At 47.2% G+C, this 24,884-nt stretch overlaps 1 protein-coding gene across 3 annotated transcripts in view; it reads left to right on the top strand.

Moving 5' to 3' along the window:
- The window catches only part of RNF213 (ring finger protein 213), an 83,910-nt gene extending 61,172 nt beyond the window's left edge, over positions 1-22,738 (top strand). For all 3 annotated transcript variants that reach the window (XM_034789863.1, XM_034789861.1, XM_034789862.1), the window contains 26 exons: positions 339-439; positions 1,033-1,215; positions 1,836-2,005; positions 3,246-3,348; positions 4,511-4,625; positions 5,030-5,240; positions 6,295-6,484; positions 6,996-7,122; positions 8,280-8,390; positions 8,961-9,203; positions 10,232-10,313; positions 10,779-10,813; positions 11,709-11,803; positions 12,638-12,797; positions 13,878-14,058; positions 14,996-15,090; positions 15,848-16,099; positions 17,627-17,759; positions 18,668-18,751; positions 19,367-19,547; positions 19,696-19,897; positions 20,077-20,154; positions 20,529-20,726; positions 21,676-21,765; positions 21,861-22,039; positions 22,585-22,738. In XM_034789863.1, coding sequence (XP_034645754.1) covers positions 339-439; positions 1,033-1,215; positions 1,836-2,005; positions 3,246-3,348; positions 4,511-4,625; positions 5,030-5,240; positions 6,295-6,484; positions 6,996-7,122; positions 8,280-8,390; positions 8,961-9,203; positions 10,232-10,313; positions 10,779-10,813; positions 11,709-11,803; positions 12,638-12,797; positions 13,878-14,058; positions 14,996-15,090; positions 15,848-16,099; positions 17,627-17,759; positions 18,668-18,751; positions 19,367-19,547; positions 19,696-19,897; positions 20,077-20,154; positions 20,529-20,726; positions 21,676-21,765; positions 21,861-22,039; positions 22,585-22,738 — 3,753 coding nt within the window. The remainder of the gene's footprint in view (positions 1-338; positions 440-1,032; positions 1,216-1,835; positions 2,006-3,245; positions 3,349-4,510; positions 4,626-5,029; positions 5,241-6,294; positions 6,485-6,995; positions 7,123-8,279; positions 8,391-8,960; positions 9,204-10,231; positions 10,314-10,778; positions 10,814-11,708; positions 11,804-12,637; positions 12,798-13,877; positions 14,059-14,995; positions 15,091-15,847; positions 16,100-17,626; positions 17,760-18,667; positions 18,752-19,366; positions 19,548-19,695; positions 19,898-20,076; positions 20,155-20,528; positions 20,727-21,675; positions 21,766-21,860; positions 22,040-22,584) is intronic.
- Positions 22,739-24,884: the final 2,146 nt, after the last annotated feature.

The raw sequence follows: 24,884 nt of genomic DNA, 5'->3' as shown, positions 1-24,884 counted from the left end.
ACAGAAGCAGGCAAAGGAAAAGCCTATAAAGGAGAAAAATCTGCAACCGCACCCAGAGGGGAGCCACACAAGAGTGGTGCTTGAAAGGCCACCCTGTCCCCGGCTCCCACAGCTACTGCAACGTCCGAGGCCCCTGACTGCTCTCAAGAACTGTCAAGCCAGTTGCTTTTCCCTGTACCGTAAAGGGTGGTGATCGACGGCTGTGCTAATGTGAACAAATCGATATGGGCAGTGCTGACTGCATTGGAGGGGTTTTCCTTCCTTTGGCGTCTCCTGTCTCTGGAAATCTCCATCTAAAGCAGCAAAGTAGAGTCACTGATTGTTGCCCTCCCTTCCAGTGTCTGCAGTGGGACTCGGACATCAAGACTCATAAAACGTTCAATGCCGTGATGAAAGTGCTGTGCCAATGTAAGGAGGAAGCCAACGCAACTATTTGCAAGTAAGGTCATTGGGATGGGCATGTTCCTAAAAGCGTATGTGTGTGTAGGTTTACACTAAACATTTCAGTGTCTTGCATTGAGCCTGGAACAGATAGTGTAGCATGCAGAGCGTGTGGACTCGGGGTGGGGAGAACATTGACCCAGGCTGAGCCTTGGGAGATAGGAGTCCCTACAGAGCATGTATTTTCCCAAGTGTGTTTTCAACATATTATTATGCACTAGGCTGACTTTCGTGTAGCCTCTTGTTACTTCCCACTTCCCTCTTCCTTCAGCAAGCACGAGGCGGCTCACTCATGAGCCTAAGAGCTTCAGCATAGATTGAATGAATGAAATTTGCTGCTGTTGTAGGAATAAGGTACAATGGGCCAAATTTATCCTTAATGTAACTAGTGACCATGGGCAGCAGGTGAACCGTGGGCTTGGGGAGGCTAGCCCCCGGCTGGCCCACTCCTGCCTTATTCTCTTCCCTGACCTTGAGAGACGTACCAGTGACCCAGGTTCCCTCTTCTGATCCTTAATCTGAGTCGCAGTAGAAGACTCCTTAGGCCTGTAGCTTGAGTGCTTGGGTTTAATTGTGTTGGTTGGATTACAGATATGGTCTGAAGCCATGTCCGATCTGCCTGGAAGACCCTAAGGATCCAGTCAACCTGCCTTGTGATCATGTCTTCTGTCAGAGTTGCATCAAACAGTGGCTGACACCGGGGCAGATGTTCTGTCCATACTGCAAAGTTAACCTGCCAGATGACTATAGTATAACCATCTCCCAGGAGCTCAGGTATTCCATCCTTCCTATGACAACCCTGTGCCACTAACCCTGCAGCAGGAGATAATTAGCTAGTTGTGTTGGGAGACCCTGACCCTCAGCACTGAAGGTCTACGTACCGGAAAAGTTGGTAGGATAAATTATACTGGTCTCCAGTATTTCCCCTCTGCCCTGTGTTTACAGGTATGGCGAGGAAGTTCCCTCATTCCATTTGAGAAGTTTCAGATACTCTGTATAGCAAAGTGCATGAATCAAGTGATTAAACTATTCCTATCTTGGGTCACTGTTTTCTGCTTCTTAGCAAGAAGTCAGCAGTAACAGTGTCCTGGGTTGCTGGCAATAAGAGCACAAATGGCAGTGGGATACAGTCTTCATAGATAATAGCTCTGAGAAATGCCTTGTAATAATGCCTCGTTAAAACTGGTTGTCGACATAGAGTCTCGTTTTGCTGATAAAATCACCCTGTTGACTATGGGCATCTGAGCTTTATTCACAGTGTCAGGCATAGAGTTTGAGGCCAGAAGGAATCACTAGATCATCTAGTTGGACCTCTGTAGCAGTGCCATGCAATGTAACTGGTTCGGCAGTTGTCTGGCTACCTTAATGATTTTTTTCCCCCACCGTTTCCTCAGCGTTGCAATAAAGAGGAATGCCCAGTTCCGTCAGATGTGCAATAGCTTCTTCATAGACCTGGTTTCCACCATGTGTTTCAAAGATAACGAACCCCCAGAGAAAGCGGTGATCCAGGAGCTGCTCAAACTGCTGTTTGTTCACCGGCAGCCTTTGAGAATAGGCCCAACAAGTAAGCTCAGTTCCTCCTGCCTGTGCCAACAACCTGATTGAATCTGTTCTCCTGCTTCTTGCTAGCCCAGTGTTTCTCAAATGCAGCCACCGGGGGCTTTTTATGTGGCCACAGCCTCCGGAGCTGTGCCCTCTCCCCCTCCCCCCTCACGAGCCGCCAGCAGGGGTTGGGCCCTGCCCTCTTCTGGAGCCACAAACGCCAGAGGAGCAGGCAGCTAGTGAGTTTCCCACCCTTCTGGGGGCAGCGGGGTCAGGCTCCAGCCCTGGGGTGGCAGGCGACAGGTTCCAGCTGTGCGGCAGCGGGCTCTGTCCCCAGCTGCAGGGCTTCGGGCTCCGGCCACGGGCTCCAACCATGGGNAGCGGGCTCTGTCCCCAGCTGCAGGGCTTCGGGCTCCGGCCACGGGCTCCAACCATGGGCCTCTGTGCAGCAGCGGGCTCCGTCCCCCAGCTGCAGGGTTTGAGGTTCCAGCCGTGAGGCCACAGAATCCAGCCCCGGTCACGTGGCTGCCGTGCTCCAGTCCCTGGGCTCCCCCGTCCCCCCCATCACCCTGGCCCTCGCTGTGACCTCTGGCCCCAGGTTTTGGCCACATGCTCCATCCCCCTGCCGTGTGGTAATGGGTGACGGGCTCCTCCCCCTTCCCCCCACCCCCCAACGCTCCTGGTCCCTGCTGCGTCCTCTGGCCCTGGTCGCAGGGCTCTGGTCCCTGACTGTGCAGCTGCAGGACTCCCGTCCCTGGGCTCACCCCCCTCTTCCCCCACTCTCCCCTGGCCCCCCCACTCTCCCCTGGCCCCCATCCATCCCCCCCATTGTTAACAAACATACAAATATCACTTTTCACAGAAACAGACTTACTACCTAGCAAGTCTTAAAAAAGCAACCAAGAAAGCAAAAGAAACAACAACAGAAAAGACAAACATGCAAAGCACCTTATTTGTTTCTGTTCTGTTTAGGTCCAGTACAGAATAGAGACAACTGTAAATTATTTTTATTACTGAGTCTGCAAAAAAAAAAAAAAAAAAACCAACCCCAACATAAATAAATGACGATTTGGACGTGTGTGTGTGTGTGTGTGTGTGTGTGTGCATATTTGTTTGTTTTTCCTAAAATTAATTAAGTATTTTAGGAAAAATGGTCAGAGCGGTCACCAGCAAGCGGTGGTGGCTGCACTCTGAGGCCACCAAAAAATGTGTTGTGAGAACCCCTGCCATAGCCCATGAGTCAATTTTTCCTCTGTATTCAGATCCCCGCACTGTATACACGAAATTGCTGTCCCCATTTGATGACGTGGTGGATAAGACTCCTATCATCCGCTCAGTGGTGCTGAAGCTGCTTTTGAAATACAGGTAAGTTCAGCCAAAAAGCTGATGGGTGAGCGTGGGTTACATGCCATCCTTAACCTCTTCAGCCAGCTTCTCTCCCTGCTCTTCCATTATGTACTACTCACAGAACGAGGGAGAATTTTAGCCAAGTTCTGAGATTTGAACCTCGTCCTGTGAAAACCAATCTTTACTTCTGCATCAGCGCCAGTGTTGGGTGGGGGTGTATTTGTGAGTGTGCAGTATCTTTTTGTGCCCTACATTTGAGAATATGTATCCATCCAGTCCTGACCCATATGTGAGCTAATCGGGAGCTACTCCTCGCCTATATGTGAGAGAACTCTTAGGAAAGCTAAAGAATGAAGCTGACACACTGATGCACAAAGAACACTCAGAACGCTGGCAAATGAATATTTTATAAATCTTTAATTTTCTAACTATATAATGTGAGGGGTTTTGTGTTTAAATTACTCACTCTGTACTGTACACTTGTCACATAAAGAGACTGTCCCATCCAGAAAAGCTGCCTTTTGATTAAGTAAGCACGTCCGAGGCTTCAGAAGTGTAGTTATCGGTGTCTCTGTGTATAGTAACCCACTTTTGGCCACTCCAGTGTGGCACTGCGTGAGCCACATACAGAGGAGGAATTCCCACAAATGGTGGATGTGCTGGTTTCTCCAGTGCTAGATTCAGAATAGAAAGTGAGAGGGCTTTTCTTTGTACAGACGTCAGTCCTTGCGTACTATGTATTTGTGTTTCTTCTATGGTTGAGGGTCTCATTTAAAGGAGGATGTGAGAGTGCCTCCGGAAATGGCAAAGGAAACACAGCATAGAATTTCTCCGTTTCATTTGGAAGCTGAATTAAGTTCCCATGTTACCTGGCCAGCATTCAGAGCCTACTGGCTCTCAGAGCATAGGATGATAGAGGTTATATAGGACCATGCTGGGGTGTGATGAGACAACATTGTTGCCCATAGCACTGGTTCTTATCACCATGATAGCCTTTTGGTGGATCAGAGGTCCCATGTGACTCCAGCTATGACCTGCCTTGACTTCTGCTTCCCTCTCAGCTGGACCTGAAGTGAACTTCTCTGCCATGTGGACAGAATTTGCAATTTATGTTCTAAATAACGATTAGTAGCCATCAGCGTTGCAGTAGTTGGTAAGAGGAGGTTTCTCTGTTTCATAGCTTCAGTGATGTGAAAGTCTACCTGCAGGATTACCTGGTGCAGGTAGAGCAGTGCCAGATCCTGGACAAAGATGACAAGACAGAACTTTACACCCTTTTTGTCAATTGTTTGGAGGTAGGTCTGCTTGCCCCATCTCCTTCATGTCAGAGGTGCTGCGTGGGGATGTCCTGGCCCAATAGAATCCATCTAGCAATGTTTCAAGAATACGGGCTTTTTCTGTAATCCTGGCTGCACTCGAGCACACACGCTGACTATGTGGGAAGGAGTCTTATCCGCCTAGAAAGGGCGAGAGCGAGAGACTGTTAAAACCATGGCTCTGTGCGGCAGCAGCCGCTCCTGCTTTGTCAGATCTCCAGAGAAGGCTTGTGCTGCAGCATTCCATGAGCTCCCCTGCTTTCGCATCCCCTTCCTCTGCTTCAGGACGCTGGGTGTGGTTTGAGCATGATTAGATCAGGCCGAAAAAGGCTTAAACTCCAGCAGTTGGGTTTGGGGCACCACGCTGATTTTTCCCTTTGCAGGATTCGATGTACGAAAGGATTGGAGCCTGCGCTCAGGAAGACCAAATCAACCATCTGCGGGAAGACGGACGCTTTCTGGAGAGCTATCTGAAGAGGAACAACCAGGAAACCCTTCGGGAGTCCTCGATTGAGTACCTGCAGGGGGTGGCCAGGGTCCGGCTGTGCCTGGATAGGGCTGCAGAGCTACTCTTGGAAACACAGAGACCTAAAGGCAAGTTGGGCTCTGCTGCCCTCAGTGAAAATGCTAATGTGTCAAAGGCTAAATCCAGGCTATAAGCCCCTCTGATGGACTTGCGCGACGTGTTCCATGTCTCTGCGTCGCTCTGCCTCACGCCAGTACGTGCACTGGGGGGAAATCCGCCTGCCTGCTTTTTCTCTTCTTTTTGTACAGCTTTTGTTTTTACTCCTGACTTTGGTTGAGAAGCTGCATTAGATGCGTATCTGCCCCTTTCCCATGCAGTTTTCAGGAGCGTCTGGACAAACACTTTGCGACAAGTTGGTGTGTAAATCCACCCTGCACTAAGGGTCTGTGCAGACCTTTCTGCTGCTCACTAAAAGTGCTCTGTAATCTGCTCCCATTTCAAAGCGGGGTAGATCAAAGTGCACCATGGAATTTTTAGTGTATGGCAACAAGAGCCATATGGACGCTTAGTGTGGGATAGGTCTGTACCTCAGCTTGCTGCGAACTAAGTATTCCTATCGGCAAGCCTGTCACAGAAGCCAACCTATATTGAATAGCCAAATCTGTACCCTGCGACCTGCAGAGGAAAGTAATTAAATAGAAACCATGGCTTTGAAATGGAGACTTATTTTATCATCTCCGCATTGAGGATAGAATTATTAATGAAACTTAAATGAAGTCACATAACTGAAGTTCCTCTAGTCTCTTCCTAGTTCCACTGGAGTTTTGCCATCTAGTTTTGGGGTAAAGTGATTGGGTCCCTGAGGAGCCGAAGTCTCACTGAAAGTCAATAGGCATCAGACCCCTAACTCTGTTAGCTGCTTTTGACAATGTTACCCTTTAGTCTAAAGCTTTGCAAACCATTTGCTTTCCATCATAGAAATGCCAATATCAAGAATTCTCTAGCCACAGGATAAGGGCATTTTGATCCCTGTATATTCCTGGGTAAGAACATCTGAGAAGGAGGGGCTACTAAGATCTCGAATAGTAGATCAGATCAGGGAAATGGATCCCAATGCTGTGGCCAGTTTTGACAGCAACAGCTGACCAAGATATGAAATTTTGACTTTTATTCTTTTTACAGAGTGGGATAAGGCAGTGGACAAGCAGCAATACCTTCAGAAAGTAATGAGGTTCTGCAGGCTGGCTGGGAATGACTGGTACCGAGTTTACCTGGTCCGAAAGCTGGCTAACCAGTATGGGATGGAGTTTGCTCAGAAGCTTTCGGATGAAAGTCAATTTCATTGGGTATTCCCAGCGGAAATCATTCAACAGGTAAAGCAAACGTCTCCCTGACTCACCTTTCCTTAACAATTTATGTTTCTAATGCTGTTTCCTCCTCTTGGCTTTTCTTGTATTTGCATTTTTTCATGTGTCTGATGGTGTGTGGCTCTGGTACTGTCATGCAGGGCTGGAGCAGGTAGGGGTGGGAGTAACCTACTCCAGTATCCCTGCCTTCCATAGAGAGGAATTTCTTCTGACCTGCAGAAAGCCATTATTTTGCTTGTGTCAAAGCCTGGCTCCCAGAGCAGTAACATCCCAAGCAGAACCAACCTCCCTGTCTGACGAGCAGCCTGGAAGAGGTGACACCAAACACTCACGCTAGCTGGGAAGTCGGAGCCCTTCTCCCTGCACACAGCATTTTAGTAAAATAGAAATTAATCCCATCCCCCAACAGACAACATGGATGCTTCTATGGAACAGTTTCCCTCTTGTAAGGTGACATTCTTAAAGTCTGCCCAGTATTCACACTGTGTGTGGGTGGGTTGTTTGTTCTTTGTTGCTACAGAGGGACCAACCTAGTCAGATTGATCGGTACTTGGTATGTGGCGAGAACTACAGAGTCCTGCGTGATGCAGTGGGAAAAGCAATGATTGAGTGCAAGATGAAGGGTGTTGCAGAAGCACAGAAGGTAACTCTTCTCCCCAGTCAGCACAGATGTTCCCCTTTGGGTAGGACTTACAGTGATCCTTTGGAGAGATTTAGAGGGCAAGTATTTTAGCTCTTAATGCTTTGCTGTTAGCCATTCCCTCCCCTCTCTCTCACATGCCTGAGATGGAGATTTTTCTTTGCTTGCTGTGTTCTGATGGCTTTTAACTGGACCTGATCTTTGTTCTCTTGACATGCATCTCACCCATTGTATGCAAGATTTGGATGATTGTCCCATCTCCAGTGCTGTTTACCAGTCACATCATCCTCCCCACCACTCTCTCCCCTTTTAGAAATGTTCTGTGAAGCACTTCTTGAATAACAGGCTTAGGCTCCGTGCAACCAACTGGCTGAGGGACTAAGTGGATTTTCCATGCAGGCTGTGCTTCCGTTCACTGCCTTTTGATACTTACGTAATTTCAAAACTTAATAACTATACACGTGTCGTGAAGTAGGTGTGCATGTAAAACATGCTGACAGATACTGTATATGTTTAATTTTCTCCTTTTCCCTACCTCTTCATACATTGCTCATTCTTCTTAATTGTGAGCTGCTCGGGGAATGACCTGTGTCTTCCTGTTAGTGCATCACCTCCAGAGCGCCAGTTGTGAGTGGAGCCTGTGGATGCTACAGTAATATGAACAGTTAATAATAGCTTCCAGTGTGGGTTAAGTAGGTACTGTCTAGTTGGGGCAACAGACGAGTGGCAGGTTGGCTGGGCCAGGGAAGTTCAGAAAATATTTCTGGTGGTTAGAAATAGGGTCTGCTTGACTGGTGTTTCAGATACCCAGTGAGTTTTTACATTGTGTTCAGGTCAGTGGACTTCCCTGCAAGCAGGTTCTTTTGAGGCTCTGACAGGGAATGGTGGAAATCCACATAAACATAAACTGCTCCCTCTGCAGAGGGGGACTTTCTCAGAGAACGCTGGGCCAAGACCGTGGCTTTTATTATGCCATGCCTTCTCAAGTTTGAATAGCCATTTCCTTTGCCTGTCACCTTCTGTGATGATGGGAGAGTGACATACGTCAGGGTTGAGGGGAAATGTACATGTCTGTTACTGAGCGAAGATTGCAGTGACAGCTGAGGTAGCCCAGATGTAGCCCCTTATCCTCTGCATAACCAGTTTCTCTTGTTTTTCAGGCATGTAACAGCTCTGGGTCTACACAAGCTGTGCACCTGCTCTTGGCTATTTTCAGGGAACTCACTGCTCTGTATGGATGCAAGAACACGAGCCTCCACCCCAAAAAGAAGGTGAGATACCTTGCTCCATTGGAAACTTGTAGACTGTCAGGGAACAGACTTGTTTCCTTCTGAGAGAAGAAGCTTTAGGTCACAGATGTGAGAGAACATCCTTTACCCTTCTGCCCAAAATGCAGTTCTGAGAGCATCTGGCAGAGATTAGCTGAAGAAAAATCTGAATGTCTTCCAAGGGGGGGGAACCTCCTCCCTATCTAACCTAGGGCTCTATCGGACCCTATTTACTGTAGTTTCTGAGCACGTCAGAGTCTTAACACCCCCTGTTCAGTAGGGAAGTACTATAGTTACAGGTAGGGAATGGAGACAGAGACTAAGTCGCTTGCCCAAGGTGTGTCAAAGTCTGTGGCAGAGCAGGAAATTGAAACCCTGATCTCTCACATCTCAGGCCATTGTCCTAGCCTAGCCACTGAACCATCCTTCGTCTGCATACACTGAAGGACCAACTCCAGTAAATAGATAGTCAGTTATCACACTTCACTAGATTGTGTATAAAGAGCTGCTGGACCTTTTCGTCTGGTTGGCAGTCGGGTACTTTATTTTCCCTTTTGTAACGTTTGCCTTCAGCAATGTGATGCTATGAACAAGTTCATCCAGAGCTCCAAAGCCCTGGATTCTGCAGCCCTGAAGCAGTTTGCAGCATCTCTTGTGACAAACAGTCTCCCATCACTGGCAGTGAGTCCGCAAAACTTCAGCCCCAGCGGGGCACTGATCGAAATAGTCGTTCACACTGCAGCCCTCTTACTGTGTGGGCAGAATCGAGTCCTCAAACCCCTGAGGAACCTGGCCTTCTCGCCTGCCACCATGCAGGTAAGGAAACTGGTCTGTCCGTGGCATCCTATATCCGAATCTTGAAACCAGGCCTCGGATTCAGCCAGTCCATGCTAGTGCTGGCTGAATCAGTGCTGGCACCTCTTTCATGCTGCCTTCTTACGCTCCAGCACCTGAGTTTCATTTTAAAAAAAAGTATCTAGCTGAGAGGTTGAGATACTCTCGTGTCATGTTTTCAAGGCTAACTGATACAGTGACTTCTGCCTGTGTTTCCAGACTCTGAGCCAATAGATCTGAGGGGTCCCATTCATCTCCCTGAGCACTAACTGGGATACCCAGTGCTAGCTCTTGGATTATTAATTATTCCACGGTTCATCCAAAGCATGCAGGAAAGGAGTGGGAGGGTCACGCTGGGAAGATCTGCACAATCTAGTCTGAGTGACCGCTCGTTATCGCCCCACAAGCGAGTGGGCTTGGGAGAGTGCCAATTTTCCCCCACCTCCTAATCAAGAAGGATTTAAGGAGCCTAGCAGTGTTCAGCAGGGTACGAAAGGGAAGCCAAGCTCAAGAAACCCAGAGAGCATCATCACCTGCCCAATCTACTGGGAGTGGTGTCTCACAGGTGGACCATATTTTTGTGGGCACTTGGAAAAGTAACACCACCTTTGTTTTTCTTTTAACCCAATGTGACCCCTGCCTTAAAACCATCCCCATTCTGCTTCTCCTACCTTCCTGGCCTGGGAAGACTGGCCAGGAATCCCACTGTAGCCTGTCAACCTCCTTTTTCAATTGGCTGGAGGGATTATGGAGTAATGCCCCCTTCCCTTCTCAGGGTTGAGCCTGCTGCTTCCTCAGCAACACAGCCCATTCGAATATGAAGTTTTCTTACTTCTGAGTAGAATTCACCACTTGTTTTGCCTCTCACTTTCTCCTTGTTTCCTTGCACTGATGAGCAGTTGATAATCTGCCACAGCCTTAATGTTCTCTCATGTTAATTTAACTGGAAAACAAGTGCGTTGCCGAGCCATTGCTGTAGTAACGTGTTTATTCCTGGGAATATTTTTTAGAGTTCTTTTCTGCCCACAATGCCTGAAGATATGATGATTCAGGCTGTGAAGTGGGAGGGAATGAAGCAGCTGCACTGGTATGGTAAGTATCCCTGAGTGGATTTGGCAGCAGTGTAGGAAGAGCCATTGCCTGAGAATAACGGTTCCAAAAAGTTCAGCTAGGTGTCCATGGAGCAGGAGTTGAGTATTTATGTGATGCCCAAGAGGAACTTCATAGTATTTTTCATGCTTACAAAACCCAGTTAGTATACGGTGGCAAAGTTTCCCAGGGATTTCTCTCTAGTTTCTTTATAAGACATAGTCAACAGAGAGACCGAATGACCTCTGGCTTCTGTGTGGGCAGCTAATACGATTCCTCTGTGCTCCAAGAATTTTACTTCTTTCCACTAGATCTGGATCTGCAAGTATATTTCTTGCTGTCGGGTTGTGTGCATGCGTGTGTGTGTTTGTGCGTGCACACAGAGGGGAATGCGTGGGTTTTATTTGTTTTAAAAATGCACCTCTGTCCTGCTCACAGTACCATGCTGTTGATTTCTTTGTCTCACAGTGTGTCCAAATGGCCATCCCTGCACTATTGGAGAGGTAAGAGTTTGGGCTCAGGTGGTGGGTTATTTCTTTAAAAGCGGCCTATGCTATATTTTATTTGCTATTTAATTACATCCCAAAGTTAAATGCAAGCAAGCTGTATGAGCAACCATCACAGCATTGCATGGGGAATGTTGGAACAGCTACTGTACTCCAAGTGGTAATACAGCCTCTTTCTGTGAGTAAGAGCTTTCCAGTTAGCAAGTTGCATGTTGCATTCAAGTGTTGGGAAGTTGCTTCTCTCTTCAGAGGCCTGTAAAATGCCCCCTCCCCTCACCCTTTTTTTTTTTAAACCATCTTGTTTGACAGATATGCCAATATCCTGGACAAACCTTATTGAATTGAAACAACAAGGAGTCCGGTGGCACCTTAAAGACTAACAGATTTATTTGGGCATAAGCTTTCGTGGGTAAAATACCCACTTCTTCAGATGCTGCATGCTAACTTGTATAACTGTGGTAATCACACACTGTGTACTATCTCTGAGGAGAGAAGCAAAGGAGGCATGCTTAGACAGTCTGTCTTTTGCTGGGAAAATCACAGGATAGTTAGAGAACTTTGCAGCCTGGAAATACCCTGGTCAGAAGGGCAAGAGACACGTGTTTCCACCCAAGAGATGCGATGGCTGGGGAGGCCAGAAGTGCCCTCGCTGTACTACTGAGGGGAACTACAAGTGCAATTGCCCTGAACCATCTTTTCACAGTTGTACCTGCGTAAAAGCAACAACCCACATCAGACAGGTACCTCACTGTGTGAGGCCTGGACTTAGAACTAAGTAGAGCCAAGACTGTGCCTCAGAGTCTGAATCCGCTCCATGTCTCTGGGTCTGAGATGCTGCTCCTTTGCCTCTGTCTGGGATTCATTAATCTGTCCCTTCTTCTCCCTTTGCCAGTGTGGTCGTCCCATGGAACAGAGCCGGTGTGTTGATTGCAATGCTCCGATCGGAGGTTCACAACACATTCCAGTCAGTGGCTTTCAGGGAGTCCGGTATGTTTTAACTACTTTGACTTTTTCAGTGCTGAATTATGTAACCCTTACATTCCCCCCAGAAACTATACAGATGTGCCCCATCCTGGTCTCTCAATTGAATCAATGTTCTCTTGAAAACTGCTACTAGCGCAGACGGTTGTTCCACCAGTAGTGAAGGGGTTAACCTGATCACAGAGGCCAGTTAAGGTCTAGTTCTGCCGTGACCAGCTAAAAGTTAGGGTTTGTCAGTTGAGTGTTCTTCTGCTTTTCATCTCTTTAGTCATCCTCGGCTGGTCTGTTACTCTTTCCTGTACAGTTCTTAACTACTGTTGAATTATCAACTGAATTTTCTTTGGCAACCTTCGATTGCCATCCTACACCTGACCAGCCGGCACAGAACATCTAGTCTATTAGAACGCTTCAGGGGCTGTGATTCATGAGTTCGCCCCTTGCCCAGCCAGGTTGGCATTTACAGCCCGGACGTGCTAATTTTATGATCATTAGCGCTAACAGCAGCGGTTTCTGACCTGCCTAGCACGTAGTAGCTAATCCTGACTCTTAGCTAACAGTGGCTGCATGGTACCTCTTAATAGAAGATACATTTAGGGGAAGATGCCCTGTGGAGTGGGGTGGGAGCTGCCAGCTAACAAGGTAAATGAATCAGGTTATCGCAGTGTGAAACCCATCTGTAGTGATCCGCCTTTTCTCACCACCTTTCCAGTGCAAGAGCCTTAAATTGCAGCGTGGTATCAATAGCAGTTAGATATGGAGAAGATTCTATTTGTGTTTCTACTCATCTCTCTTGTTTTTTCATATCAAGACAGAAAACTCACTGTGCATGATTCTATACAGGAATTTCACAGACAGAACTCAAACTGGCCACGTGCTCGGGGATCCCAGAAACAGAGAAGCAATGATAGCATCCGAGAGGGAGATGTCCCCAGTTGTCTTCATTGTGATTCGCTTGCTCTCTCACTTGGCAATGCTGCTGGGAGCCACAAAAGATGCGCAGGTATTGGAAACCATGCCCATTGACTGAACAGAGTAACGTCCCATGTGGAGATTCGGAAAGATTCCTCATACAGTCAGTGCTGCGAAAAGCCTCCAGCTTCCTCTCAGTGCTTCCAGAGCAGCTCTTAGTAGTGCATGCTGGCAAGACAAGCTGCTGTCGTAGGAACATACCTTTACGCTCTCTCTCTCATTTAAGAACATAAAAGTGGCCATATTGGGTCAGACCAAAGGTCCATCTAGCCCAGTGTCCTGTCTACCGACAGTGGCCAATGCCAGGTGCCCCAGAGGGAATGAACAGAACAGGGAATCATCAAGTGATCCATCCCCTGTCGCCCATTCCCAGCTTCTGGCAAACAGAGGCTAGGGACACAATCCCTGCCCATCCTGGCTAATAGCCATTGATGGACCTATCCTCCAGGAACTTATCTAGTTCTTTTTTGAACCCTTTTATAGTTTTGGCCTTCACAGCATCCTCTGGCAAAGAGTTCCACAGGTTGACTGTGCGTTGTGTGAAGAAATACTTCCTTTTGTTTGTTTTAAACCTGCTGCCTGTTAATTTCATTTGGTGACCCCTAGTTCTTGTGTTATGAGGAGTAAATAAATTTGTACAAGTGAAAATAATAAAATTCACAAAGGCATCAAGTGGTAAAACCCAGTTTCAAAAATAGTGCATCTTCCAAGCACAGTGTGTCTGGTACGTTTCAGTCACAAACGGGGATTAAAGAGAAGGGTTGTTCCGTCCATTCCCCAAAGAGAGGTGAAAGCAAGAATCCTACTTTGCAGTGATTTGTTGGGACCCTTCAGAAAAGCAAAAGTCTATTTTCCAGACAGTGGTGTCACGTTTCTGCCCCAGCCTCCATTATAATGTATCTTAAGGGCAGCTCTGTCTTCCCCCAAGTTTGTAGTGAATAAATGATTGAACCTTGTGTGTGTAGATACCTGCATATAGTCCTGTCCTGGGGTAGGTCGTCTCTAAGACGTATTTAAGACTCAAAGATGCTGGGTTGTAACTTTGCGTGCATCAGACTAGGGTTTTACGCTGCTTGTTCTCATCCTTGCCTTGTTTTGGTTGTTCTTTAAGTCTTTGCGAGGGATCATAAAGCCGCCAGTGCAGGATCCAGTAGGCTTCCTCCAGCAGCACATTGAGAAGGACCTGGAGCAGCTGACAAAAACTCTGGGAAAGAGTGCCGATGAGACCATCAATGTAGTTCATCTCATCCTGTGCAGCCTCCTCAAGGAGCCCCACCAGCACCCGAACCAGTGTAAGGAAAAGAGTACTCGGATGGAATGTGGAAGGCAGCAGGGGGACGGTGTCGTCATTCTAAGTGTAGCAGTTGTGTGGTTCCTCCACTGATAGCGCAGCCCCAGCTTGGGCAAAGCATTTCAGACTGCCAGCAGCAAAGCCAATTGGGGAGATCCTGAGCTTTAGTGATACCTATTTCCTATTCCTGCAAGCAGCTGATCTGACTGATCATCTCTCCTACTGCCCGGGGCGCTGGGGTTTAACCTGGTTTGGTAGTTTTGAATGGAATCATTGCATAACTGACGGTATGCTGTACAGAAAGGATTTCCAGCTACAGAAACTGCTGAGTTGCTCAAAGAATGTAACCGTTGCATAACCCTCAACAGATCAGGTGTAATGGTTTATATGCCAGCTTCTAAGCTACAGTAAGAAACCGTCAGAGGGAGTAGGGTATGACTGAGGATCATTCTCAGTAGAATTTGAAGGTCTGAATCATGACACAATGGTCTTGTCTTCGTGGCTAGAGCACTGAACTGGGAGCCAAGATTCCTCAAGTTCTAGTCTTTGTGCTGCCACCAACTCATGGTTTGACGTTGGACAAGTCACTTCATTTCTCTGTATTTATGTTTGAACATTTGTGAAATGTCTTAGCTCCCTTCAGATGGGATTGAGGGACTGAATTAAAGTTTCTTAAGTACTGAAAGGTGGTGGGGGAGGGCAGGGGGGGAATTAAAGTGCTCAATTGGCCGTGCATTTTCTCTCCAGTGAGATCATTTAACATGGATGCTTGCCTAGATCTTAGGACCTCTGAAAGTGTAAGTGGCTTATTACACACTGACTGCAACTCACAAGGATGTCCTGTTCCCACGGGGAAATCCTAGGAGTTCAAGGAACCCCAAGTTCATTTTCCACTGACAGGTTGTAAATGTAACACGCTATATATGCCCCTGTTGCAGGGCCAGTTCGCTTTGATGACACACTCTCCACTAAGGAGCACCGAAATGAATGGGAAAGAATTGTCGCAAACACCATTATTATTCCTGAATTAAAGGTGAGATCCCACTGGACTTTCTGTATCTGACTGCTAACCTAAAAATGAACTTGAGCAGCCCAAAGACCACTTAGAATTCTGAACTGCAGCCCAGACCTGTGCTGATGTACAGACCCACCAATCCATAAATCCACTCTGCTCCATGCTTTTGAAAAGCACTGTTAATGCAGGCAGGTTAGCATTCATCTGTGCTGTCTAACCACTCCCCGGCACAGCTTCCCTGGGACAATTACCTTACTCTGCCTGGGCAAGAGGTAGAATCTGGGACCAAGAAGGGACGGTAGAGGATTCTGATAGACAAGTAGAAGTATCTGTTGGCTTTGGGAGGGATTGTCAGGCCCAGTTAGTAGCATGGAGTCAATCCCATCTGACCTTTCCTGGTGCAGTATGTAAGGAACAGAGGACTTTAGGGATCATTGGGGTTGAGTGAGAGTGTGGAGAATAATTTTCTAGTATCAGTGGTTGTCCTGGCATGGATGTTAAATGCCCTGGCTATGAGCCCATCAGTTTTGACATCCTCCTGTGGTAACTGGCCATTAAACTACCATGGAAATGTGGCAAAGCTGTTGCAAAATTCTCTCTTTATAGATGAACTACCACCATCAGCATATTCTCGCTCCTAAGTCCACCCCGCCCCTTTCCAAAGAGATCCTTATACTTAATTCTATGGCACCACTGTTCCATTTTCCTCTGTCCGCCTCAACAGTTTTGTGAGTGGAAAGGGTTGTGTTTCTGACACTGGGTCTTTTTAATGCAGGATTTGGACAAAATACTTACAAAGTTAAATAAACAAATCAGTGAGGACGAGAGAATCTGTTCCAACCCAGTGGCGAAAATAGTGTACGGTGACCCCATGACCTTCCTGTCCCAGCTACCCAAGGACAGCACCATGCATTGCTCCCGGATGTGGAGCTGCAGGAAGAGGATCTCAGTTGAGTACCTGGGACATGTGGTCCAGCAGAAGGATGGCAAGGACATTGTGCCCATCCTCTGGAAGTTCCTGCAGAAGGTGAGTGTGCCAAGATCTATGTCTCTGTCTCAGGACACACTGATGAGCGACTGCAGGTTCAGAGATCTAGTCCTCGGCTAACACATCATCATTAACAAAAGGGAAACTCCAACAGACAGCTTCATGTCTGTCTTTCTTTTCAACTATTTATGAATGTGAGGACTTTGATCTGAGAATGAAAACTGCTGTCAGCTACTTGTCAGAAACTGAAGTACATCAGTATGCATCAAGAGCACTTTGATATTCTAAAATCACAGATAAAGCATAAAAGTAGTTTGTGTTAGTGTCTGTGAAGTGAAATTCATCAAGGGACCAGAAGCTAATTGGCCTCCCAAAGCCACCCTCTCTTTGGTTGAAGATTAAACTGTGGTTTGTTAGCTGTTATTTCCCTTTAAAGAGTGAGGAGAGCAAATGTGAGAAGAGAGGAAAGGACAATTGAGCTGTTAATGATACTGTGGGATCATTACTTGCATCACCTAAGCTCAACCTGGGTTCTGTCAGCCTTTGTTTCCCTGTGGAACACAGCTCTGCATAGCATGAAGCAGGCCATCTGGCAGCTTGTTCCAAGCCAATGTAGGGGTTAGTAGTAGAGAGATTGCCAATGCAAGAGGTGGGATAGTGGAGTATATGTTCAAACCCACTTAGTGGATGAGTTGCTGCATGCAGGACCAGTTTCAGTTACCAGGTGGCCGTCAGGAGCAGCTCCCAGGACAGCTGTGCAGAAGTCTTTTGAGATGGCGTGGGTCCCCAGCCAAGAGGCAAAAGGGCAGTATCCGGATTTCATTTCTCATGTCTGCATAGGGGTCAGCAAGAAGCTTTCAAAAATATGGCCAAAAGTAACGTCCTAAAGCCCGAGATGAGATTACTCTTCGCTTGCATTGATAACAATAATATTTGCTCATGGAACCCATGCAATCTAATTGTGCGGTTCCTTCAAGTAGAATGGAAATCCCTCAATACGTCTCCGTGCAGGAAAGTGCAGTTTGGGTATTGTCCTCTCATTGCCACTAGTGTGCCTTCACTCTCTATATGAATCACTACCTAAGAGAGCCTCCCACTCTTCCCCCTTCCTCCCCTCTCTTTGTGTCCTTCACTGAACGGGCAGCCTGGATATTACAGATTCTGGCGCAAGTGCCCACAGTGGTGACTCCCCCAGTGACAAAGCACCCATCTCTGGAAAGCACCTGAAAACAAGCCATGTACTTGCTTCATTGGCATATGTAGTGAAATCAGACTGATCTGGAGAAGGAATAGCCTGAGCCCCTCTGCAAGGAGGATGCTCAAATTCAAGACATTCTCCATATTTTTATTTACAGAAGCATTGTCCACTCGGTGAGTTTGGCATGTGTAAAGCATGTGCTTTTTGTCATTAACCAATCAGAAATAGTTAAAATAAAAGCACACATCAAGGCTGCAAGTCTGTGTCCTCTGCAAGCCTGTCCAACCCTTTGAGCAGTCTCAGCACCTCCAGGATGATCTGCCTTCAGATAACTACACCACACTCCTGGTGCCTCTCCCCCTTTCTAGGAAGCTGAACTGAGGCTGGTTAAGTTTTTACCAGACATCCTGGCTCTGCAGAGAGACTTGGTGAAAAGATTCCAGAATATTACAGATGTGGAACACCGCACAATCCGAGACTTTGTCTCTAAATTCCACTCAGGTAAGACTGGCATGGGATGGTCCAATTTTAATATTTCCAGTTTGTAATTAAAAGTGCACACAGTGCATCAGGCAAACAGTGCGAAGGGCTTGACACTTTGGGAGGTTCAGTTTTCAAGTGGACCCATCTCCTAAGCTTGAAAGCAAAGGCTGCGGTTTGAGCTCTGACTCCCATTAAAGGGAATGACACACCCTGACCCCTCAGCCGTCCTGGCTCCTGGTGCGTGGAAGGCTGTGGCTCCGCTACAGAGCTAACAGCGGCACAGCTGCTCAAATGTAGCTGTAGCGCTGCTAGCGCAGATGCTCTAAGTCGACGGGAAACAGCTCTCCGGTCGATTTAATTACTCCAGGCCCGTGGGTGGCAGTATCTCTCCTGCCAACAGCACTGTCCACACTGGCGCTTACATCGTTGTAACTTACGTTGCTCCGGGGGTGGCTTATTCACACCCGAGCGACCTAACTTATACTGACTGTAGCTGTAGTGTGTACATAGCCCAAGAGTCATCGGCTAGTTTGAGAGGACATGAGCACATGAATGTGGAGGGTTTGCTTGAGATCCATGCTGGATGAATTACTGAAAGCTCAAGTGATGGTGTCGGATGGCTGGGATTCGCACTGTTCCATAGCATGGACCACGTTTTAATACAAAAATCACCCAGTGGACAGGATGGATCACACTCTGGTAACTACAGCAATTGCTTACAGGGAAAAGTAACGTTAGGAAAGTATTTAATGTATCTTTAGCTTTTATGCCGTTTAGAAGCTGCTATACCAGGAGAGCTGACACCCTCTGACCATCTAGCTAGTGTTCTGGAGTGCACTTGGAAAGCCTGTGTATTATGAGATTCAAAGGTGGTGTGAAGGCCAGCAAAGGGTGTTTCAAGGATTCCTCGTTTTTGTGTTCTTCAGATGAGATGAGGAATCTGTGGCAAATCAGAGTGAACACATTTCTGTCTGTGTGGAACAAGTTGAGAAGATCGTTAGATACCAATGGTGAGTGTGCTGTGTACGCTCTTGTCATTACTGGAATGACAGGACTGGGAGCTAACTCGCACCAGGTGATGGAAGGTTGGCCCTCATTACCCTTTGGCAATCCAAGCTCCTTCCAACACCGATGCAGAGAGATGTACCTGAAAGCTGACTTTAGACATCAAGGAGGAATAGCTCAGTGGTTTGAGCATTGGCCTACTAAACCCAGGGTTGTGAGTTCAATCCTTGAGGGGGCCACTTAGGGATCTGGGGCAAAATCAGTACTTGGTCCTGCTAGTGAAGGCAGGGGGCTGGACTCGATGACCTTCCAGTATTAGGAGATGGGATATCTCCATTAATTTATAATTTATTTATAAATTTATTTTATTTAGGTGTTGACGAATGGTGTGGGTGCAAAAGGGGAACTTGTTTTCCCTTCCAATACTCTCTCTTGCCCCTACTCACTACCTCTTAATACTTAAGATGAGCTGCAAAAACAGCTGTGCTCTGGCTCCCTCTTCCTATTGTACACCCTATCCTAACCTGCCAAATGACTAGCTCCCTGACCCAGCTCGGGAGAGGGAGCTCCGCCTCCGTGGCTGTGGGCCTGTTGTGAAAGGCTTCTCTGCCCTCTTGCAGGTGAAATTAAGCTTCCCACAGGCTTTTGTGATGCTGACTTGACCCTAGACAGCGAGTTTGAGACCCTCCTGCCACGCAGACGGGGTCTGGGCCTGTGTTCCACGGCCTTGGTTAGCTACCTCATCAGCCTGCACAATGACTTCATCTACACAGTGGAGAAACACACAATGGAAGCCAACAGGTATGTTAATGTGTCAGCTAGACACGCCGCTGCTTCTCTTTGTTACTGGCTGTCCCCTCAGCCTCCTCTTCCCCCAGCTGTGAGTCAAGCCTGCTCCGCGCTCTGCAGCGCTGACTGTAACGTAACGAAGCTTCCTCCTTTCCCACAGCTACTCCATCAGCCCTTCGGAGGTGGCTGATCTGCATGTGATCAGTTATGAGGTGGAGAGAGATCTGATCCCTCTGATCTTGTCCAATTGCCAGTACAGCGTGGAGAAAGGTGGGGAGACTCTGCAGGAGTTCAACCTGGAGAAGATCCAGCAGCAGGTCACCAGCAGGTTCCTGCAGGGGAAGCCACTCATCACCCTAGTGGTAAGGAGGATGGGAGCCAGTTGCAGCCTTTTGCAGACAACTCACTGCTCAGCCAGTGTGGGTGTTCATTGCACTGCTATGCAGCTGGCATGTGCTACAACAGGGGAGACCAAAGTGCATTCCACCAAGATGGACAACCTGCAGGCCTTATCTCACGCCTGTGCTCTCTCTCCCGACAGGGAATACCCACCCTGGTGTACAGACATGACCGGAATTATGAGCATCTGTTTAACGACGTCAAGAGCAAACTCAATCAGGTGAGTCTCTGAGATGGAAGAAGTAGCAGGACAAGCAAGTGACCAGAGGCTTTCGAACTGGATACAAATCAGGATTCACTCCTCCCACATGCACCTCTTGGGTTATAGGGGCCCACGAGGAGGACATTCAGTGGTGCCTCATGTTTTAACCCTTTGTGCCTTAAATGCACACAGACCTAGTGTTCTCTCCTCAGTACATTCTGGTTCAGGAAATGGAGGTAAACATCTTTATCTTCAGCTCCCTGTACTCGGAGACTTTGTGTTATATGGGGCTCCAGCGGGTTGGGCACCTGTGAGGCGCAGGTCTTCACTGCATAATGAAAGGGAATGATGAGGAATGCTAAGTGATGACTCTGTGTTTCCTCCAATTACAGAACTCCCTCCCCAACTCTATGATCAACATGATCAGTGGGGAACTGCAGTCCTACAATGACGTCTGTGAAGCTCTGTCAGTTGCTGAAATCACGCTGGGATTCCTGGCCATGGCTGGAGAGGACCCAGATATGCTTTTGACCCATTACGTTGAAGTTATTTTGCAGATGGGGGATCAGACAAGCCCTCATGTGCTGAAGGTGAGTCGAGTGAGCAGATTCCCTGAGTCTACAAACTCATAAACACGTCCATTCAGACTGGTCTCCAAGCCCAACAACAGCCCAGCTTTAAAAATTGGTATTAAAGACCCCACATGCCCCAGGGCAAGTGAAGTGGTTTCATCTTTCCCGCACACACATGTTGAGGTAGGGCTCAGCCAGCCAGCTTGTGGTGTTGGATAGCCCTTTGTAACAATGACAGCAGAGCTGGGGCAGGAAGTGTGATGTGTCAAATTCACTTGCTCTGCAGATCCTTGGTGTCCTGCTAGGATTCAGGAACAAGGAGGGGAATCCTTGAGTCAGGTGATACAAGTGCTGGGTATGATGCGGCACAGAGACCAAGAGAAGGCAAATACCATGGGAAGCCTCCACTGAAGAGTCAGCTTTCACCAGCACAGAACTGAATATACTCCCCTTCTCTCTTAAGGGTGGTGGTGGGGTTTCTCTTCTCCCACTGATGGGCACAGTGCCAGAAGAGACTGTTTCTGCGACAGAGGCAGGGGCACTATCTGCTCTCCAGTTGCTGAAATCACACCTTCCACCTTCACTTTGCCCTCCCCTTGCACAGGTGCTATGGGGATGAGCTGCTGGAGACAGACGGAAGGGGGAGACTGCCTTTTGGAAAGCAGGCCTCCACAGCCAGGGTGACAGGGCTGGGTGAGCACCAGCTTGGAGAATCTTTGTTTTGTTTACGGTAATATGCCCTGATGTTTACTCCTGCTGATCACAGCTGTTTCACATCTGCTGAGTCACCCCACCTGCTTGCACCAGCCTTCCTGTGCTTACTCGAGTGTACAAGAAAAAACGGCCTAGTCTAATTGTTTTCAGCCTTTCTGTGTTCGGCTGCAACACAGACCAGCGACGATGATGTGAACAGCAAGGTATTCCTGAGTGCATACGATTCTACTTCATTGGTGTGTTTCTCTTTCAGGCCCTAAGCCGGTGTCACCTAAAGCACATCATAGCCCTGTGGCAGCTCCTCTCTACTCACAAGTCTGAGCAACTGCTGCGTCTCAAACGGGTAGGAAAGTGTCTGGCCTCAGCATTCGGTTCAGTGTTTTTCCTTCTCCCCAGAGGAAACTGCTCACCTGTGCATGTTCTTGCTGTGCCTTCTAGGATCCCTTTGTGGATGTTGATGCAGCCTATAAAGCTGAACTCAGTTCAGAGAACACCAAGCTCCTCAACACCTTCCTCATTCAGGCCGGGTTGGAGACCTTCCTGCAGGAGCTGCACGAAATGATCATCCTGAAGTTGAAACATACCAAAGTTGGAGATGAGTTCAACCCCTTGTGGAGGTAATGGACTGCTCAGCCCAGACCTAACTACCTTCACATGCTCATTTTTTATTTCTGTCATTTACATTTCAAAAGGGCAAAGGATTCCCTTAGTTTTTCCTGCTCAGGTGGACACAAAGCACAAAACACCAACCAATTGAACAGTGAAAAGCTTCAGCCGGTGCTAAGAATGTTTACACAAACTTTGGGGCATGTGACTTTTCTACATAGCCGTACGACATGTCAAATATTCAAATGGGAATGGCTGGTTTTGAGTGCTTAATGGAATGCTAGCATTGGGCAAATCCAAGCGTAGCACAGCCCAGCTCGGTTGGCTTTCCATACACAGCTTTGCCCCTGCACTTCCATCCTAACCTGCAGCGCTTCCCACGTCTATGTTCTTGAGCTTCCATGGGAGTCGCCAATGTATTTCGAACCTGACCTGTTGCACCATTTAACCTATCTCGTAGTATATATAACACTCAGTAAAAAATAATTGTGTAGGATGCATGCGGCATACTGCAATGTTATTATTAATGGTGTTTTTCTCTCTCTTTATTTTCTAGCCTGAAGGATACACTTCTTTCGTACATTGAAAGGAAAGGGAGCAGCGTACTTACAGAGCTGGAGGATATGTTCCCAGAAGAGATTCTGCTCTCGCACTGTATTGCTGCCTGGAAAGCTGCTGCTGCCCTCAAAAGGGATCGTAGACTAAGTTAATCTAGTAGAGGATCCTGCAAACACTGCTTTTTACTGGAGGAGCAGCACTGGGTCTGTGTAAGACCTGCTCATTGCACTGATCTTCCTTCCTGTACGAGGTGAATTCTGGTGCCACAAACACGCCATGTCAATGAGATCGTGAAAGTAACCTCTCTCTTACACTGGACTCAGGACCAAAATGGGATGCACAAGCATAAAGGATTTTATGCATCAGAAGGACTGGGGGGAAACAAATGTATATACAAATATGTGCTATTTCTTGAGCGGGCAAAGCAGAGATGGAAACACTGTTCATAGAGAGGCGTGGTGAAAATTCATGTATCCTTGAAGGATAAAAAAGCCATCATCCTCCAGTGACCTGGGCAGAGCGGGGGTGGAGTTGGGGGTATCAAAGTGTCTTGTGAGCTACTTGGACAGCCCCAGTACAGGCATGCTTTGTTCTCCATGTTTTTTGTGGGCACTGTTCCAGTTCACATGCTCCCTTACTGCCAACCTTTTCCTCTTTAGCTAGATGAAAAACAAATGTTGTCCTCCCTCATCCAGGTCTCATAAGCTTCCCTGCTGCAATACTGCCCAAGCTGCCTTCATGTGTCTAAAGGGTCATATTGGCTCGCTGAGCGGTCTAGCTTTATTCCTGCGCTAACATTCCACGAGTCCAGGGGTATCCGTTACCAGAGGTCAGTTAACTTCCTCTTTGCATAACACATCCAGTGCAGTTCAAAGCTCACCACGGAAGTTGTTCTTGTAGCTGCTTTTAAAGTAAAACATTAAAAGGCAATGTGGCCCAAATCCCACACAACAGGACAACCTAATGGTCCTGAATTACTACCCCCACTACTCTTCCTCCCCCCTCTTCCCCGAGGCACCGTACATTTGCATCCGAATGGTGCTGCCAGGCAATTTCTGGCACGTGTGCGTGTGCAGGCAGACGTGCACGTTGGAGCTGAGAGCCACTTCACTCTTGTGTCTTAGGTACGTTTTCTGGATAGCATGGACTCTCCATTAGGGTTTGGTTGTCATCTTCTTAGCTGATATTGAACAACCATAATCAGACTATTAATAGGGAAAACAGAAATGTAAATGTCATTGCTCTATGCTGCTTTCCCCATATACATTTCTTGTGTGTCTGACTTAATACTTTTCAGCGTTGCCTTTCTCTAGCAGGGAGCATCTGCAACTGTCCGTGCCACCCTGCTTTCCTGATATCACAGCATATGTAGTTAGGACCATGTTTCCATTTAGAAAAGTTCCTTCTGGGCCAGAAGTTTGTACTTTATAGCCAGAATTTCACCCAGGAGCAAGTTTCTGATCAAATGTAAGGAAATCCCGGTCTTTTGTTATGTACCAGATAAGTAACAGGTTTTTTTAGACACACCTTCAAAATGAGAATCTTTAACCACACACATTCGATAGACTTGATCCCATTAAGGTTTGTCCAATAAATAGTGCAGGTCCACAAATCTGGATTTCACTAGGTGGATAATATGCATCCTAAAAACACTGGAATATGAATTCTCACTAGGAAAGGGTTCCCCCCCTCCTCTTATCGAGGGGATTTTACAAGCTCGGCACTCCCTCTGTTCCCTGCCATTTATTGATCTGTTGCAGCATTAATATTTTAACAAATATTTGGGATACTTTGAAATGTAAAGTTAATCATGAGGGTTTGCTTATTGGAAGCAGTATGGCTTCCATTTACATTTGCAGTATTTCCATCTCTTACTGCACAGTTAATGTTTTCAAGTTGCCTTTTAAAAAGAAAAAAAAAAAGATACCTCAGGGTCTCAGTTTGGACAGAGCCCAAACTAACTTCCTAGCAGCAAGCATTCGGTGACCTTTTCTAGTCACTGTTTTGTTGCTGTTTCTAGCTTTAAGGTGCCTTAGCTGTAACAATTTACTTAGAGGGAATCATGCTAGATGTTCTTATGCTTCACTGAGTTGCTTTGTATGAAGGACTTGATTATTTTTTGTATTTTTTATTTAGTCTTAATAAACTTGATCAGATACGTTACGACCAATGTAGAAGTGTGCACCTATTTCAGGGCTTTTATTCCTGAGGATTTTGGGGCTGTTTCTTCAATAAATGAATGATTTGCTGCTCAAGATTCCTTAGCGGTCAACAGTGATGCTTGAAACTGTGTCTTGA

This window comes from Trachemys scripta, chromosome 14 (assembly GCF_013100865.1).
Source record: "Trachemys scripta elegans isolate TJP31775 chromosome 14, CAS_Tse_1.0, whole genome shotgun sequence".
In the NCBI taxonomy this organism is placed as follows: Eukaryota; Metazoa; Chordata; order Testudines; family Emydidae; genus Trachemys; species Trachemys scripta.
This window is presented reverse-complemented; position numbering and strand designations above follow the sequence as displayed.